The sequence below is a fragment of the Canis lupus genome, chromosome 25 (assembly GCF_048164855.1).
Source record: "Canis lupus baileyi chromosome 25, mCanLup2.hap1, whole genome shotgun sequence".
Lineage (NCBI taxonomy): Eukaryota > Metazoa > Chordata > Mammalia > Carnivora > Canidae > Canis > Canis lupus.
The window spans coordinates 4365655-4382899 of NC_132862.1; the positions used below are offsets into that span (position 1 = coordinate 4365655).

A 17245-nucleotide genomic window follows, 5' to 3' on the forward strand; every position below is an offset into this window, starting at 1 on the left:
ACCAGGAGCCCGACGTGGGATTCGATCCCGGGTCTCCAGGATCGCGCCCTGGGCCAAAGGCAGGCGCCAAACCGCTGCGCCACCCAGGGATCCCTCATTGGTCTGTTCTACTGTTCTTTTGGTTTCTATTTAATTGATTTCTGCTCTAATTTTTATTATTCTCTTGTCCTGCTGGATTTAGGTTTTATTTGCTGTTCTTTCTCCAGCTCCTTTAGGTATAAGGTTAGGTTGTATATTTAAGACCCTTCATATTTCTTGAGAAAGACTTGTATTGCTATATACTTCCCTCTTAGGACTGCCTTTGCTGCATCCCAAGGGTTTTGCACCATTGTGTTTTTATTTTCATTTGTTTCCATGGTTTTTTAAAGTTCTTCTCTAATTTCCTGGTCAACCCATTCATTCTTTGTAGGATGCTCTTTAGCCTCCATGTATTTGAGTTCTTTTCAAATTTCCTCTTCCATTTTCAAAGCATTGTGGTCTGAAAATATTCAGGGAATGATCCCAGTCTTTTGGTACCAGTTGAGACCTGATTTGTGAGCCAGTGCATGATCTATTCTGGAGAATGTTCCATGGGCACTCAAGAAGAATGTGTATTCTGTTAGGATGAATGTTATGAATATATCTGTGAAGTCCACCTGGTCCAGCCACCTGGGTGGCTCAGTGATTGAGCATCTGCCTTCGGCTCAGGGTGTGATCCTATGGTCCCAGGATCGAGTCCCACATCAGGCTCCCTGCATGGAGCCTGCTTCTCCCTCTGCCTCTGTCTCTGCCTTTCTCTCTCTGTGTGTCTCTCATGAATAAAGAAAAAAAAAAAAAAACAAAGCTTGTTTCCTTGTGGATCTTCTGCTTAGCTGATATGTCCATTGCAGTGAGTGGGGTGTTAAAGTCCCCACAATACAATACTATTATTGTATTATTATTGATGTGTTTCTTTAATTTTGTTATTAATTGACTTATATAATTGGCTGCTCCCATGTTAGGGGCATAAATATTTACAAATGTTAGATCTTCCTGTTGCATAGGCCCTTTAACTATGATACAGTGTCCTTCCTCATCTCTTATTACAGTTTTTGGTTTAGAATCTAGTTTGTCTGATATAAGGATTGCCACCCCTGCTTACTTTTGATGTCCATTAGTATGATAAATTGTTTTCCATCTGCTCACTTTCAATATGGAGATGTCTTTGGGTCTAAAATGTGTCTCTTACAGACAGCATATCAATGGTACTTGCGTTTTTATCCAGTCTGATACACTGTGTTTTTTTATTGGGGCATTTTTTTGGTATATTTTTTTATTGGAGTTCAATTTGCCAACAATGATTGGGGCATTTAGCCCATTTACATTCAGAGTAACTATTGAAAGATATGAACTTAGTGCCATTGTATTACCTGTAAAGTCATTGTTTCTGTATATTGTCTCTGTTCATTTCTGGTCTATGTTACTCTTGAGCTCTCTTTTCGCTTACAGGATCCTCTTTAATATTTCTTGCAGGGCTGGGTTAGTGATCACATATTCTTTTATTTTCTGTTTGTCCTGGAAGGTTTTTATTTTTCCTTCTATTCTGAATGACATCCTAGCTGAGTAAAGTATTCTTGACTGCATATTTTTCTCATTTAGCACCCTGAATATATCAAGCCAGTCCATTCTGGCCTGTCAAGTCTCTGTGGACAGATCTGCTGCCAGTTTAATGTTTCTACCCTTGTAGCTTATGGATCTTTTGTCCCAAGCTGCTTTCAGGATTTTCTCTTTGTTTCTGAGATTTGCAAGCATCACTATTATATATCGGGGTGTTGACCTATTTTTTATTGATTTTGAGAGGGTTCTCTGTACCTTCTGGACTTGAATGCCTATTTCCTTCCCCAGATTAGGGAAGTTCTTTGCTATAATTTGCTCTAATATACCTTCTGCTCCCCATTCCCTCTCTCCTCTTCTTCTGGGATCCCAAATATTCTAATATTGTTTTACTTTATTTCTCAAATTCTCCCCTGTGATTCACTAGTAGTTTATCTCTTTTTTTTCTCAGCTTCTTTATTCTCCATCATTTTGTCTTCTATTTCACTAATTCTCTTTTCTGCCTCATTTATCCTAGCAGTAAGAGCCTCCATTTTTTATTGCATCTCATTAATAGCCTTTTTTTTTTAAATAGCCTTTTTGATTATAACTTGATTAGATTTTAGCTCGTATTTGTCCAGAAGGGGATTCGTTAGTTCTTCTAAACCTTTTTCAAGCCCAGCTAGTATCTTTATAATCACTATTCTGAACTCTAGTTCCAACATCTTACTTATATCCATACTACTTAGGTCCCTAGCAGTCAGTACTGCCTCACGTTCTTTTTTTTTTTTTTTTTTTTTGAGGTGAGTTTTTCCATCTTGTCATTCTTGCAGAAAGTGGTCACTTTTCTATTTGTATAATTACAGCAATTCTTTGCTTATTCAGTTGAGTTCACAGGTGTTCAGAATGATTAGGGGATCTCTGGGTGGCGCAGCGGTTTAGCGCCTGCCTTTGGCCCAGGGCGCGATCCTGGAGACCCGGGATCGAATCCCACGTCAGGCTCCTGGTGCATGGAGCTTGCTTCTCCCTCCTCCCTCTGCCTATGTCTCTGCCTCTCTCTCTCTCTCTCTCTGTGTGATTATCATAAATAAATAAAAATTTAAAAAAAAAGAATGATTAGCTATCTAGATGAATCCCTGGGATGAGACAAAACTAAGGTCTCCTACTCCTCCACCATCTTGGACTCTATCCAAAGGGTAGGCATTATTCTTCATCCTATTTCACAGATGAGAAAAAATGAGATTTTTTCAGATTGCCTTAAAGTCATAATTGATGTGTGGTGGATACTGGAATCAAATCCAAATAGTCTGATTTTATTGCCTGTACTTTTTATATTGGACAATTTTTTAAAATAAATTAAAATAAAGTTCATGTACAATAAAATTCACCCTTTTGGTGTCTTGTTCTGGGAGTTTTAGTGAAGGTATACAGGTGTGTAACCACTACCAAAATCCAGATTTAAAATAGTTCCATCTCCTCAAAAAATTCTCCTGTGTTCTTTTGTAGCCAACCCCTCCCCCATCCCCTAGCAGCCATTAGTTTTCTTTCCCTATATTTTTCCCTTTCTTGAATGCCTTATAAATCATATCACCCTAAGTAGTCATTTGACTTTGTTTTAGCATAAAATATCTATTCAGCAGTTGGAGGATATTTGGGTTGTTTCAGTTTGGAACAGTAATATGAATAAAGTCACTATAAACATTCATGTATTAGTTCTTGTATAAACATAAGTTTTCATTTCTCTTGGGCAAATACCTAGGAATGGTATTGCTAGATCATATGGAATCATATATTTATAAAAAATTGCCAAACTCTTACATTTTTTAAACTGCTTTTTTTTTTAAGATTTTATTTATTTATTCATGAGAGACACACAGAGAGAGGCAGAGACACAGGCAGAGGGAGAAGCAGGCTCCCCACAGGGAGGCTGATGTGGGATTCAATCCCGGGATTCCAGGATCACGCCCCAGAGCTGAAGGTAGACATTCAACCGCTGAGCTATCCAGGCATTCCACCAAACTGTTATCTAAGTGGTTTTGCTTATTGCATTCCCACCAGCAATGTATGAGAGTTCCACTTGCTCTATATCCTTGTCTGTGCTGGATCATATCATTTATTTAGATCTTTGATATCTTTCATCAATGTTTTGTATTTTTCTTTTTTTTAAATAAATTAATGGGATTTTAATTTTTTTAAAAGATTTTATTTATTTATGCATGAGAGACACAGAGAGAAAGAGAGAGGCAGAGACACAGGCAGAGGGAGGAGCAAGCTCCATGCAGGGAACCTGACATGGGACTTGATCCCAGGATTCCAGGATCACACTCTAGGCTGAAGGTGGCACTAAACCACTGAGCCACCCAGGCTGCCCTGTTTTGTATTTTTCAGTGTACAGATCTTTGCTTTTATTTTGTTAGAGTTATACCTACATATTTCATGTTTTTTTTCATGTTTTTATTCTAATTGCAAATGGTAGTTTTATTAAATTTCAATTTTCAATTTGCTGCTAGCTTATAAAAATAAAGTTTTGATTTTTTTTCCCCTAAGATTTACTTACTTTAGATAGAGAGTGCACCAGCAGGAGGGGCAGAGGGAGAGAGAGAATCTCAAGCAGAGTCCCCACTGAGTGCAGAGCCCAGTGTGGGCCTTGATCCCACAATCCATTAGATCATGACCTGAGCCAAAACTGACAATCAGACTTTCAACCAACTGCACCACCCAGGCACCACTACAGTTTTGATTTTTGTATACTAGTGTTCTATTCTGTGAGCATGTTAATAGTAGCTTTTTTGTAGATTATTTGGGAGTCTTCACATAGACAATATTTTTGTCTGTAAATAAAAACCATTTTATTTCTTCCTTTCCAAGCTTTATTCTTTCATTTCCTTCTTACTTTATTCCAATAGGTAGAACCTTCATACAATGTTGAATAAAAGTAATTAGAGCAGAATTCTTAGAGCACTTTAGACTTTCACCAGTAAGTGTGATGCTAGCTATACATTTTTTGTAAATTCTCTTTATCATTATGTGTATATAACACATTTTGTTTATCCATTCATTAATCACTGGACCATTGGGTTGCTTCCATTTCTCTGCTATTTTGAGTAATGCTGCTATGAACATAAGAATACAAACATTTGTTCAAGTCCCTGCTTTAAATTCTTTATATACCTAGAGTGGAATTGTTGGATCATATAGTAATTTAATTTTTAATTTTTTGAGGAACCATTATACTGTTTCCTATAGCAGCTGCACCATTTTATATCCCCATCAACAGTGCACAGGAGTTCCAATTTTCTACATCCTCACCAACCTTTGTTAGTTTTTTTTATAGTAGCCATCCTGATGAGTGTGAAGTGATATCTCATTGTAGTTTTGATTTGCATTTCCTTAAATATTATGATGTTAAGCTTCTTTTCATATGCTTGTCAGCCATTTGTATATCAGTTTTGACTGTTTATTTACAGCCTTTGCCCATTTTCAGGGTGCTTGGGTGGCACAGTTGGTTAGGTGTCCAACTCTTGGTGTCAACTCAGGTTGTGATCTCAGGTTATAATATCAAATCCCATGTCAGGCTCTGGGATCAGTGTGGGGTCTGCTTGAGACTCTCTGCCCCTTTCCCTTGCTCTAAAATAAATTAATCTTTAAATCCTAAGCCTATTTTCAAATTGGGTCATTATTTTTTTTAAATGTTGAGTTGTAGATGTTCCTTATGTATTATGGATATTAACTCCTTATCAGAGATTTGCAAATATTTTCTTCCATTCCATTGGTTGCCTTTTCAATCTGTTAATTGTGTCCTTTGATGCACAAAAGTTTTACATTTGATTTAGTCCAATTTATCTATTTTTACTTTTGTTGCCTGTGGTTTCAGGGTCAAATCCAAGAAGTCATTGCCAAATCCAATATCATGAAGATTTTCTCTCTGTGCTCTCTTCTGTTTACAACTTTAGGTATTATGGTGAGGTTTTGTTTATTTTTTTGTTTGTTTTTTTGTTTTTGTTTTTGTTTTTGTTTTACCTACTTTGTTAGTTTTTGTATATGCTGTAAAGTAATGGTCAAACTTCATTCTTCTGTGTGGATCCCCAGTTTTCCCAATACCATTTGTTGAAAGACTGCTTTTTCTCCATTGAATGGTACCCTTATTAAAAATGGTACCCTTATTAAAAATCACTTGAGGGGCGCCTGGTGGTTCAGTCAGTTGAACATCCAACTCTTGATTTCAGCTCAGGTTATGACCTCAGGGTTGTGGGATCAAGCCCCACATCAGGCTCCATGCTCAGTAGGGAATCTCCTTGTGATTCTCTCTCTCCATCTCCCTCCACCCCTCCTCCTGCTCACTTGCTTTCTCTATCTCATGGATAAATAAATCTTTTTAGAAAGATCACTTGACCATACATGCAAAAGTTTATTTCTATGCTCTCTATTCTATTCCTTTCATCTATTTATCTGTCTTTATGTCAGTATACTGTTTTAATTACCATTGGTTTTGTACTAGGATTTAAAAATAAGAAGTGTGTGCTCTCCAATTTTATTATTCTTTCTCAAGACTACTTTGGGTATTCAGGGTACCCTGAGACTCCATATGAATTTTAGAATTGATTTTTCTATTTTTGCAAAAAATACTATTGGAATTTTGATAGGGATTGCATTAAATCTGTAAGTATGTTTTGGTAGTATTGGTGTCTGAATAATATAAATCTTCCAATCCATGAACATGGAATGTTTTTCTATTTATTTTTTGTTTTCTTTAATTTCTTTTTGTTACATTCTTTTTTTTAAAAAAGATTTTATTTATTTATCCAAGAGAGACACACAGAGAGAGGCAGAGATATTATAAGGCAAAAGGAGAGGCAGTTTACCTGCAGGGAGCTCGATGCAAGACTTGATCCCAGGACTCCAGGATAACACCCCGAGCCAAAGGCAGATGCTCAACCACTGACCCACCCAGGTGTCCCCTTTTGGTAACATTCTGTAGTGAAAATTACAAGTGTACAAGTCTTCCACCTCCTTGGTTAAGTTTATTCCTAGTATTTTATTCTTTCAATACTATTGTAAATGGATTTGTTTTCTTAATTTTCTTTTCAGATTATTCATTATTGGTGTATAATAACACAATTGATTTTTGTGTATTCATATCCCACAGCTTTGGCTGAATTCATTCACTAGTTTAACAGTTTTTTTTCTTTCCTCTGGATAATTTGCATTTTATTTTTAAATTTTTATTTCATTTAAATTCAATTAATTAACATAAAATGTATTATTAGTTTCAGAGGTTGAGTTCAGTGATTCATCAGTTGCATATAACACCCAGTACTCATTATATCACGTGCCCACCTTAATGCCCATCACCTGGTTACCCCATCCCCGCACCCACATCCCCTCTAGCAACCCTGTTTCCTATAGTTAACAGTTTCATGGTTTGTCTCCCTCTCTGATTTTGTCTTATTTTTCCTCCCTTCCCTTATGATTCTGTTTTGTTTTTTAAATTCCATATATGAGTGAAATCATATGATATTTGTCTTTCTCTGACTGACTTATTTCATTTAGTATAATACCCTCTAGTTCCATCCATGTTGTTGTAAATGGCAAGATTTGATATTTTTGATGACTGAGTAATATTCCATTGTGTGTGTGTGTGTGTGTGTGTGTGTGTGTGTATCCATCTTCTTTATCCATTTATCTGTTGATGGACAAAATATAGCATCCTTTCTTTTTTTATTATTTTATTATTATTTTTTATATAGCATCCTTTCTTGAATAAAACTCTCTGCAGTGTAAGGGATAGAGGGTACATACCTCAATGTCATAAAAGCCATATACCAAAAGCCCACAGTAAATATCATTCTCAATGGGAGAAAACTGAGAGCTTTTCCCCTAAGGTCAGGAACATAATAGGGATGGTCACTCTCACCACTGTTGTTCAACATAGTACTAGAAGTTCTAGCATCAGCAATAAGACAACAAAAGGAAATAAAAGGCACTCGCGGGACGCCTGGGTGGCTCAGCGGTTGAGTGTCTGCCTTCCGCCTAGAGCGTGATCCTGGAGTCCCGGGATTGAGTCCCACATCGGGCTCCCTGCATGGAGCCTGCTTCTCCCTCTGCTTGTGTCTCTGCCTCTCTCTTGAGTCTCTCATAAATAAATAAACAAAAATCTTTCTTTTTTAAGGCACTCAAATTAGCAAAGTAAAACTCTCTCTTTGCAGATGACATGATACTTTACGTGGAAAACTCAAAAGATTCTACCCCAAAATTGGTAGATCTCATGCACGAATAGCAGTGGCAGGATATAAAATCAATGCACAGAAATCAGTTGCATTTTTCTATACACTGAGACAGAAGAAAGAGAAATTAAAGAATGCATCCCATTTACAATTGCACCCAAAACCATAAGATACCTAGGAATAAGCCTAACCAAAGAGGTAAAGGATTTGTACTCTCAAAACTATAGAACACTTACAAAAGAAGTTGCAGAAGACCCAAAGAAATGAAAAAATTTCCCATAGAAGAAATGGAAGATATCTTCTTCCATAGGTCGGAAAAACAGATGTTGTTAAATGTCTATGCTATCCAGAGCAATCTACACATTTAATGCAATCCCTAATTTCTTGCCTAATTACTCCGGTTACAGAGTAATACGTTGCTTTGTTTCTGACTTTAGAAGAAAACCTTTCAGGCTTTCACTATTGAGAATATTACCTCTGGATTTTTTTTTTTTTAAGATTTATTTTTTTTTAATTATTTTTTTAACTTATGAGAGAGAGTGTGTGAGCATCGCAGGGGCAGAGAAAGAGAGAGGGAGATAAGCTGTCTCCCTTATGGGGAGCCTGACATGGGGCTCGATCCTAGGAACCTGAGATCATGACCTGAGCAGAAACCAAGAGTCAGGCACTTAAGCCATTGAACCACCCAGGCACCTCTCTGGATTCTTCATATATATGTCTTTATTGTGTTCAGGAAGTTTCTTTCTATTCCTAGTTTTTTTGTATGTTTTTATCATGAAAATGTGTTGAATTTTGTTAAATGCTTTTACTGCATCAAAAAAAAAATGCTTTTACTGCATCAATTGAAATGATGCGTGGTTTTTCCTGGTTAATTTGGTATATTTCATTGATTGGCTTTCATATGTTAAGCCATTCTTGCACTCCAGGAATAAATCCCACTTACTCATAATGTATAATCCTTTTAATGTGCTATTGAATTCTGTTTGTAGCTATAAAGATAAATGCATTAAAAAGCAAACTGTGAAAAAATTCTAGTTAGATACATTTCTCTTTTCACTGAATAGATTAATATGTACTTATTAGAGAGACACTTAAGACAAACTTGTACCAAACTAACTTTCTCTTGGCCTAATCAAAAAGACTGAAGCAGAATTGAAAGGTCCAACATCTGCAGCAGGGAATCGGTGATTTAATATCTGGCCCTGGCCATCTGATAGCAGCAAGGGGCATCAGAGTGAGTACACTCCTAGAGTTTGAACAGGGGTGTTGGAGTCATATAAACCCTGCCTCACACTGACTGTTGGGGATTTTTGCATCAATATTCATCAGGGATGTTGGTCTATAGTTTTCTTCCTCCTTCCTTCCCCCCTCTTTCTTTCTTTCCTTATCTTTCTTTTCTTTATCTGGCCTTGGTATCAGGGCCTCAAAAAATGAGTTAGAAAGTGCTATTGCCTCTTTAGTTTTCTGTAAGAATTTATAAAGACTTGGTATTTTTTCTTCATCACTATGCTATGGGTTAGCTTGTAGTGTTATTTTACATCACTTGGCTTATTCAACTTTGTCTCCACTCTCCTGTGTTCCTGACAAATTATTTGCTGCATCTTATCCTTCCTTCTTCCTCCCTTTCTCTCTCCACCCCTCCCTCTGTTTCTCCCTCCCTCCTTCCCTTCCTTTCTTTCTTTTGCATCATCTCTGTTTCTAATTGCAATATTTCCAGCACCTAATATCTGGTTACTTCTTTTCCATGATGATTTGGTGTGCAAAATCCAAATCTGACTTTTATTGTAAGGAGTATGGAAAGAGTTCAGTTTCTCTGTAACCAAATTTAAAGAGTAATTAATAATGTTGGAAAAGGTGGAGTGGTGGTTCATCATCTCTCAGATTCATTGTGCCCTTTTAAAATATTTTAATATCCTTTCATTCCTGAGGTGAAATTAACAGATAAAATACCTATACTTATACTTTAAATAATATAAGTGTGAGGGTAAATAAAGGAAAGTAATTGTGTAAATTCTAGGTCAAATTTCACTAGAAGTCATAAGAAAGAGGTAGACAGAGGCTTGCACCTATATGTAGAATTAAAATAAAGTAAAAGCTACAAATATAGGTTGATACAAATGCAGGTTTATTGTGTTGACACAACATACTATTAATGTTAGTGAATTACTGTGGTACTATGGTGTTTCAGAATGGTAAATTTTGTTGGAGAAATTCTAAATAATATTTTTCTTTGTTATTTTCTAAATCTTTTTTTTTAAGATTTTATTTATTCATGAGAGACACAGAGACACAGGTAGAGGGAGAAGCAGGCTCCTCAAGGGGAGCCCAATGTGGGACTCGATCCTGGGACTCCAGGACCACACCCTGAGCTGAAGGCAGGCGCTCAACTGCTGAGCCACCAAGGCATCCCTAAAGAATATTTTTCTTTTGATTTACATATATTTGCATTCCTGGAAATTTCAGTATATAATTAAACTAGGCAAAAAATACTTTGTGTTTATATTTTTAGATATAAAAGAGTAAATTTTTTCCTTTAAAAAGAGTAAATTTCTAGGCTCAGATAAGTAGAAACAGATTAAAAAAAAACCTACATGAATGTCTCAGAGGATAATCAAATTTATGCAAGATTGGGCCAGTTCTTCATTGTGTGGACTGTTTATTGCTCTGTAAAATGAGCTAGCATTCTTTTTTTAAAATATTTTTATTTATTCATTTGAGATAGAGAGCTCAAGCCAAGGAGCAGGATGAGAGGAAGTAGCAGGCTCCCCACTGAGCAGAGAGTCTGACGTGGGGCTCCATCCCAGGACCCCGTGATCATGATCTGAGGCAAAGGCAGATGCTTAACAGACCAAGTCACCCAGGTGCCCACCTTTCACTGAATACCAATAAATCCCTCCTCCCAATTATTGTTACAACCAAAAATGAATCTACAGATTTCCAAATGCCATATGTGAGGCAGTAATTTACTCCTATTGAGAATAGTGGTATAAAGTGATAAGCAAAAGAAATTTGCTGATAGATTCTTGAAAAGGTGAGTTAATGAAATAAAAGTTATGTTGAGGAATATCTGATACGTGCTTTCCAAGTGTGAGGTCTGGGTAAAGAAAAAATAAAGCAACTTCCTTTTGCTTATTTGTTAACAGCAGTTATTCTTTATAAAGCCATTTTCAGGGGGTACTGTGGGGGCTCAGTGGTTGAGCATCTGCCTTTGGCTCAGGTTATGATCCCTGCCTTTGACTCAGGTTGTGATACAGATTGAGTACTGTATCAGGCTCCCCACAGGGGGTCTGCTTCTCCCTCTGTCTTTGTCTCTGCATCTCTCTGTGTGTCCCTAATGAATAATTTAATAAAATATTTTTTAAAATAATAAAGCCATTTTCACATGTTATACATCTCACATCAACTGTGAATTTAGTAGTATCTCCACCATTTTAAAAAGTTTTTTATTTTAGTTCTGGTATAGTTAATTACGGTGTTATAGTAGTTTCAGGTATACAATATAGTAATTCAACAATGCTATACATTACTCAGTGCTCATCATGATAAGTGTACTCTTTAATCCCCAACCCAATTTCACCCATCCCTCACCCACTTCCCCCTGGTAACCACCAGTTTGTTCTCTATAGCTAATAATATTTCTTGATTTCTCTTTTTCCTTTGTTTCTTATTTTCCACATGAGTGAAATCATATGATATTGTCTTTGACTGATTTTGATTAGTATTATACTCTCTAGCTCCATCCATGTCATTCCAAATGGCAAGTTTTCATTCTTTCTTATGGTTGAATAATATTCATACACACAACGGTGTTATTATATACATGCATATATGTGTACACATACATAGGTACATCATCTTTATCCATTCATCTATTGGTGGACTGGGCTGCTTCCATAATTTAACTATTGTAAATAATGTTGTAATAAACATAGGGGTGCATATATTTTTTGAATTAGTGTTTTCATTTTCTTTGGGTCAATACCTAATAGTGCAATTACTGAATCATAGGGTAGTTCTATTTTTAATTTTTTGAGGAACCTCCATTCTGTTTTCCACATGGCTTCAGCAGTTTGCATTCCCACCAACAGTGCAGGAGGATTCCTTTTTCTCCACATTCTTGCCAACACTTGTTTCTTGTGTTGTTTTTTTTTTTTATTTTAGCCATTCTGACAGGTGTGAGGTGATATCTTATTATAATTTTGATTTACATATCCATGATGATGAATGATGTTGAGCATCTTTTCATATGGCTGTTGGCCATCCGGATGTCTTCTTTGGAGAAATGTCTGTTCATGTCTTCTGCCCATATGTTAATTGGATTATTTGGGTTTTGGGTGTTGAGTTTTAGAAATTCTTTATATAGGGGGATCCCTGGGTGGCGCAGTGGTTTAGTGCCTGCCTTTGGCCCAGGGCGCGATCCTAGAGACCCAGGATCAAATCCCACGTCAGGCTCCCGGTGCATGGAGCCTGCTTCTCCCTCTACCTGTGTCTCTGCCTCTCTCTCTCTCTCACTGTGTGCCTATCATAAATAAATAAAAATTAAAAAAAAAAAATTAAAAAAAAAAAAAGAAAAAAGAAATTCTTTATATATCTGGATACTAACCTTTTATTGCATAGGTCATTTGCAAAGCAAATACCTACTCCCATTTAATAGGTTGTCTTTTAGGGTTTTTTTATTGTTTCCTTCACAGAGTACAAGTTCTTTATTTTGATGTAGTCCCAGTAGTTCAGTTTTTGCATTTCTTTTCTTTGCTTCAGGAGATATATCTAGAAAAAATGTTGCTACAGCTAATGTCAGAGAAATTATTGCTTGTTCTCTCTTCTGAAATATTTATGGTTTCAGGCCTCACATTTAGGTCTTTAATCCACTTTGAGTTTATTTTTGTGTATGGTGTAAGAAAGTAGTCTAGGATCATTCTTTTGTATGTAGCTGTCCAGTTTTCCTAACACCATTTGTTGTAGAGACTGTCTTTCTCGTTGCCTATTCTTTTCCACTTTGTCAAAGATAACTGACCATATATTTGTGGGTTTATTTCTGGGCTCTCTGTACTGTTCTATTGACCCATGTGTATATTTTTGTTCTAGCACCATGCCATTTTGATTACTCCAGCTTTATAGCATAACTTACAATCTAAAATTTACCCCCTGAAAATTAACAAGGCAGGCAACAACAAATGTTGGAGAGGATGTGGACAAAGGGGAACCCTCTTGCACTGTTGGTGGGAATGTGAACTGGTGCAGCCACTCTGGAAAACTGTGTGGAGGTTTCTCAAAGAGTTAAAAATAGATCTGCCCTACGACCCAGCAATCGCACTGCTGGGGATTTACCCCAAAGATACAGACGCCGTGAAACGCCGCGACACCTGCACCCCGATGTTTCTAGCAGCAATGTCCACAATAGCCACACTGTGGAAGGAGCCTCGGTGTCCATGGAAAGATGAATGGATAAAGAAGATGTGGTTTATGTATACAATGGAATATTACTCAGCCATTATAAACGACAAATACCCACCATTTGCTTTGACGTGGATGGAACTGGAGGGTATTATGCTGAGTGAAATAAGTCAATCAGAGAAGGACAAACATTATATGGTCTCGTTCATTTGGGGAATATAAAAAATAGTGAGAGGGGAATAAAGGGGAAAGGAGAAAAAACGAGTGGGAAATATCAGAAAGGGAGACAGAACATGAGAGACTCCTAACTGGGAAACGAACAAGGGGTGGTGGAAAGGGAGGTGGGCGGGGGGTGGGGGTGACTGGGTGACAGGCATTGAGGGGGGCACTTGGTGGGATGAGCACTGGGTGTTATGCTATATGTTGGCAAATTGAACTCCAATAAAAAGTAAATAAATAAAATAAAATAAAATAAAATAAAATAAAATAAAATTTACCCCCTGCTTTGTTTCTTTCTTAAGATTGTTTTGGGTATGTAGGGTCTTTTGTGGTTGCATATAAAATTTAGTATTTGTTCTGGTCCTGTGAAAAATGCCATTCATATTTTGATGTGGATTAAATTGAATCTATAGATTGCTTGTGTAGTATGAACATTTTAATAATATTAATTCTTCCAATACATGAATACATGAATATAGAATATCTTTCCATTTGTGCCATCAGTTTATTTCATGGATGTTTTAAAGCTTTTAGAGTACAGGTCTTTCACCTCTTTGGTTAAGTTTATTCATAGGTTTTTTTTTTTTTTTTTTGGTGCAATTGTGAGACTGTTTTCTTAATCTCTCTGCTTTATTATAATTATTCTATAGAAATGCTACTATTTTCTGGGTATTAATTTTGTATCCTGCAACTTTACTCAATTCATTTATTGCTTCTAATAGTTTTTTTTTTTTTTTTTTGGTGGAGTCTTTAAGGTTTTCTATATATGCTATCTGTAAATAGTGACAGTCTAATTTCTTACTTACCTCATTTCTTTTTCTTATCTGATTGTTATGGCTAGCACTGCCAGTACTATGTTGAATAAAAGTGGTTAGAGTGGACATCTTTGTCTTATTTCTTTTTTTTTTTTAATTTTATTTATTTATGATAGGCACACAGTGAGAGAGAGAGAGGCAGAGACACAGGCAGAGGGAGAAGCAGGCTCCATGCACCGGGAGCCCGACGTGGGATTCGATTCCGGGTCTCCAGGATCGCGCCCTGGGCCAAAGGCAGGCGCTAAACCGCTGCGCCACCCAGGGATCCCTGTCTTATTTCTGATCTCAGAGGAAAAGCTCTCAGTTTTTTACTATTGAGTATAATGTTGGCTGTGGATTTTTCATATATAGCCTTTACTATGTTCCCTCCAAACCTACTTTGTTGAGAGTTTTTATTAACAGATGTTCAATTATATAAAAAAACTGAGTATTAATATATCCTCGTTCTTACTTTTATAGGACATTAATATTCAGCTGAATGACATACTGCTCAATGTGCAGCGGATAATAAATCGCTATACTCTTGATGAGAATGTGCACTCTGGAAAAAAAATCTCCCTTATAGAACATAAGAAACGGAGAATATATTTCCTGGAGAAAATAGTTACTTATGCTAAGAATGCTGAAATTAGAGAAAAGATTCTTGTGTATATCCTGGCCTGGTTGGAAGAATGGAGTAAGTTTTCAAAGGTGGTTCAAAGGAAAACCACTAAGTTAATGAAAAAGCTAAAGAACAGGATCTATAAGTAAATTTTAAAGGGTAAATCAAACTAAAGACGACTAAGGAGGTTATTGAGAGAATAGTTATCCACTGTTTCAGTAAGAATAAAATAAGAAAAATATAGCCTTTGCTCATTTAGTGCCAGCTATTCTGAGCTCCTTGCTTTTCTTGAAGCATGCCAGCATACCCTTGCCCAGTGTCTTTATGCTTACTATTCCTTTGCCTGGAACATTGTCCACAAGTAGCCACGTGGCTCATTCTCTGTGTTCATATCTTGCTTTGAAATGATGTGTTCTCTGACTGTCTGCATTCCCTACTCCTTGGCACTGTCCATTACTCTTTTATTCTTTATTTTTTTCTGTAGCATTTGTTACATCTGACATACTATATAACTAATGTTTTTATTTTGACTTTTTTGTCTGTCTCCTTTTACTAGAATGCAAGCAGTATGAAGTCAGGAAATTTGCTTTATTCATGCTATATCCTCAGCATCTAGAATAATACATGACTAAGGAGACATTGGTTGAATGAAAGAATGAATAAGCTCAGAATACAAAAAGAGGAATGTCATTAAGTTGCAAGAAATCTCATGTAATGAGGGTTTAAAAATACTAAATAGCTTATGAAAGGAGTTAATTGGGGTTTAGTTTCTCAATATTAAAATACATGCTCACATTTTAGATACCAAAGTATTTCAATGATTTACTGTTCAGCTTTCTATTCCAAATCTCTTCCTTTTTCATTTTTTCATAAAGAAAAGCCTCAGAATAGCACTAAATGTGATGCCTACATTTACTACAGTATAAATTAGCCAATATTATAAGCCTACATGGTTATAGTTATTTTTCTGCACAAAAGTAATTTTTTTTACTCTCTTCAAGATCTCATTTTGTCTGAGATAACTGCAATGGATATTGAGGAACACCACCACTGGATTGCACAAATGGAGTTTTTACCAGAAACGTTCAAAGCTATTGAGAGCAATGTCAAGATATTGAGTAGAATTAGTGTATCTTTGTTTGAAGAAAGGAAGAGACAAAAGAAAAGAACAAGTAAGGGTGCTTTAAGACATTGGAAACAGATTTGACTTCTCCTAAAAAACATCTTTATTAACTTACAATTTACATACCATAAAATTCATATATGCTAAGTGTACAATTCAGTGACTTTTAGTAAATTTAGAGCTGTGTAACCATCACAATTCAATTTTTTTTTTTACCACAATTCAATTTTAAAACATTTCCTTCATCTCAAAAAGATCCCTCAAGCCCATTTGCAGTCAATCCTCATTCCCACCCCAGGCCCAGACATGCACTAATCTATTTTCTCTTTCAATAGGTTTGCCTTTTCTGCATGTTCCATAAGATCAAATCATATTATATGCAATTTTTAATATCTGACTTCTTTATTTAACATAATGTTTTTGAGATTTGGCCATATTATAGGATGTATTAGCAGTTTCTTCCTTTCTATTACCAGTTGTATATCACTGTTTGTGTATACCACATTTTGTTTACCTACTCATCAGTTCATGGACATTTGGAATGTTTCTACGTTTGACTTTTATGAATAATGCTGCCATGAACACAAGTGTATAAGTCTGTAGGACATATGTTTTCATTTCTTTTGGGAAGAGTAGAATTTCTACCCAAGGAGTAGAATTTCTGGGTCATTTATCATTTGCTGGTAAATTTATGCTTAACTTTTAAAGAAATTGTTAACTTATTGCCCAAGTAACAGCGCCATTTTACATTCCCTTCAACAATGTATTAAGGTTCCAGTTTCTCCACATCCTCAGTGACACTTGTTATAATCTTTTTCAAAAAGTAACCTTTCTAAGAGGTGTGAAGTGCTATCCCACTGTGGTTTTAAATGGTATTTTCCTGAAGATTAATGATGTGCATTTTTTCAGGTGCTTATTAGCCATTCTTATATTTATTTTGATAAAATGATTATTCAAATATTCATTTTAATTACTGAATTTTAAGAGTCCTTTATGTATTCTAGATACAAATCTTTTATCAGAAACATGATTTTTCACGTTTCACTGAGCCTGGGTGGCTCAGTCTGTTAAGCATCTACCTTTGGCTTGTGTCATGATCCTAGGATCCTGAGATTGAGCCCCGTAATGGGCTCCCTGTTCAGCAGAGAACCTGCTTCTCCCTCTTCCTCTGCCTGCTGATCCCCCTGCTTGTGTTTGTGTGTGCACTATTGCTCATTCTTTCTCAAGCTGTCAAATAAATAAAATCTTAAAAAAAACCACAACAACCAAATATAGATTCTTTTCAAGCACACATGGAACATTATATAGTTATAAATTA

General features: G+C 36.2%; 2 protein-coding genes across 12 annotated transcripts in view; one reads left to right on the top strand and one right to left on the bottom strand.

The window, feature by feature from the left end:
* Positions 1–17245, bottom strand: part of LARP4 (La ribonucleoprotein 4) — a 220007-nt gene that overhangs the window by 108359 nt on the left and 94403 nt on the right. The window lies entirely within an intron of this gene.
* Positions 1–17245, top strand: part of FAM186A (family with sequence similarity 186 member A) — a 96955-nt gene that overhangs the window by 37890 nt on the left and 41820 nt on the right. For 6 of the 8 annotated variants that reach the window (XR_012017349.1, XR_012017350.1, XM_072797946.1 and 3 more), the window contains exons 2-3: positions 14663–14879; positions 15806–15976. The exons of the other annotated variants lie outside the window; for them this stretch is intronic. Coding sequence is in view for 4 of the 6 variants with exons in the window: in XM_072797946.1 (XP_072654047.1) it covers positions 14663–14879; positions 15806–15976 (388 nt within the window). In the remaining 2 variants the exon portion in view is untranslated. The remainder of the gene's footprint in view (positions 1–14662; positions 14880–15805; positions 15977–17245) is intronic. 8 annotated transcript variants of the gene reach the window in all.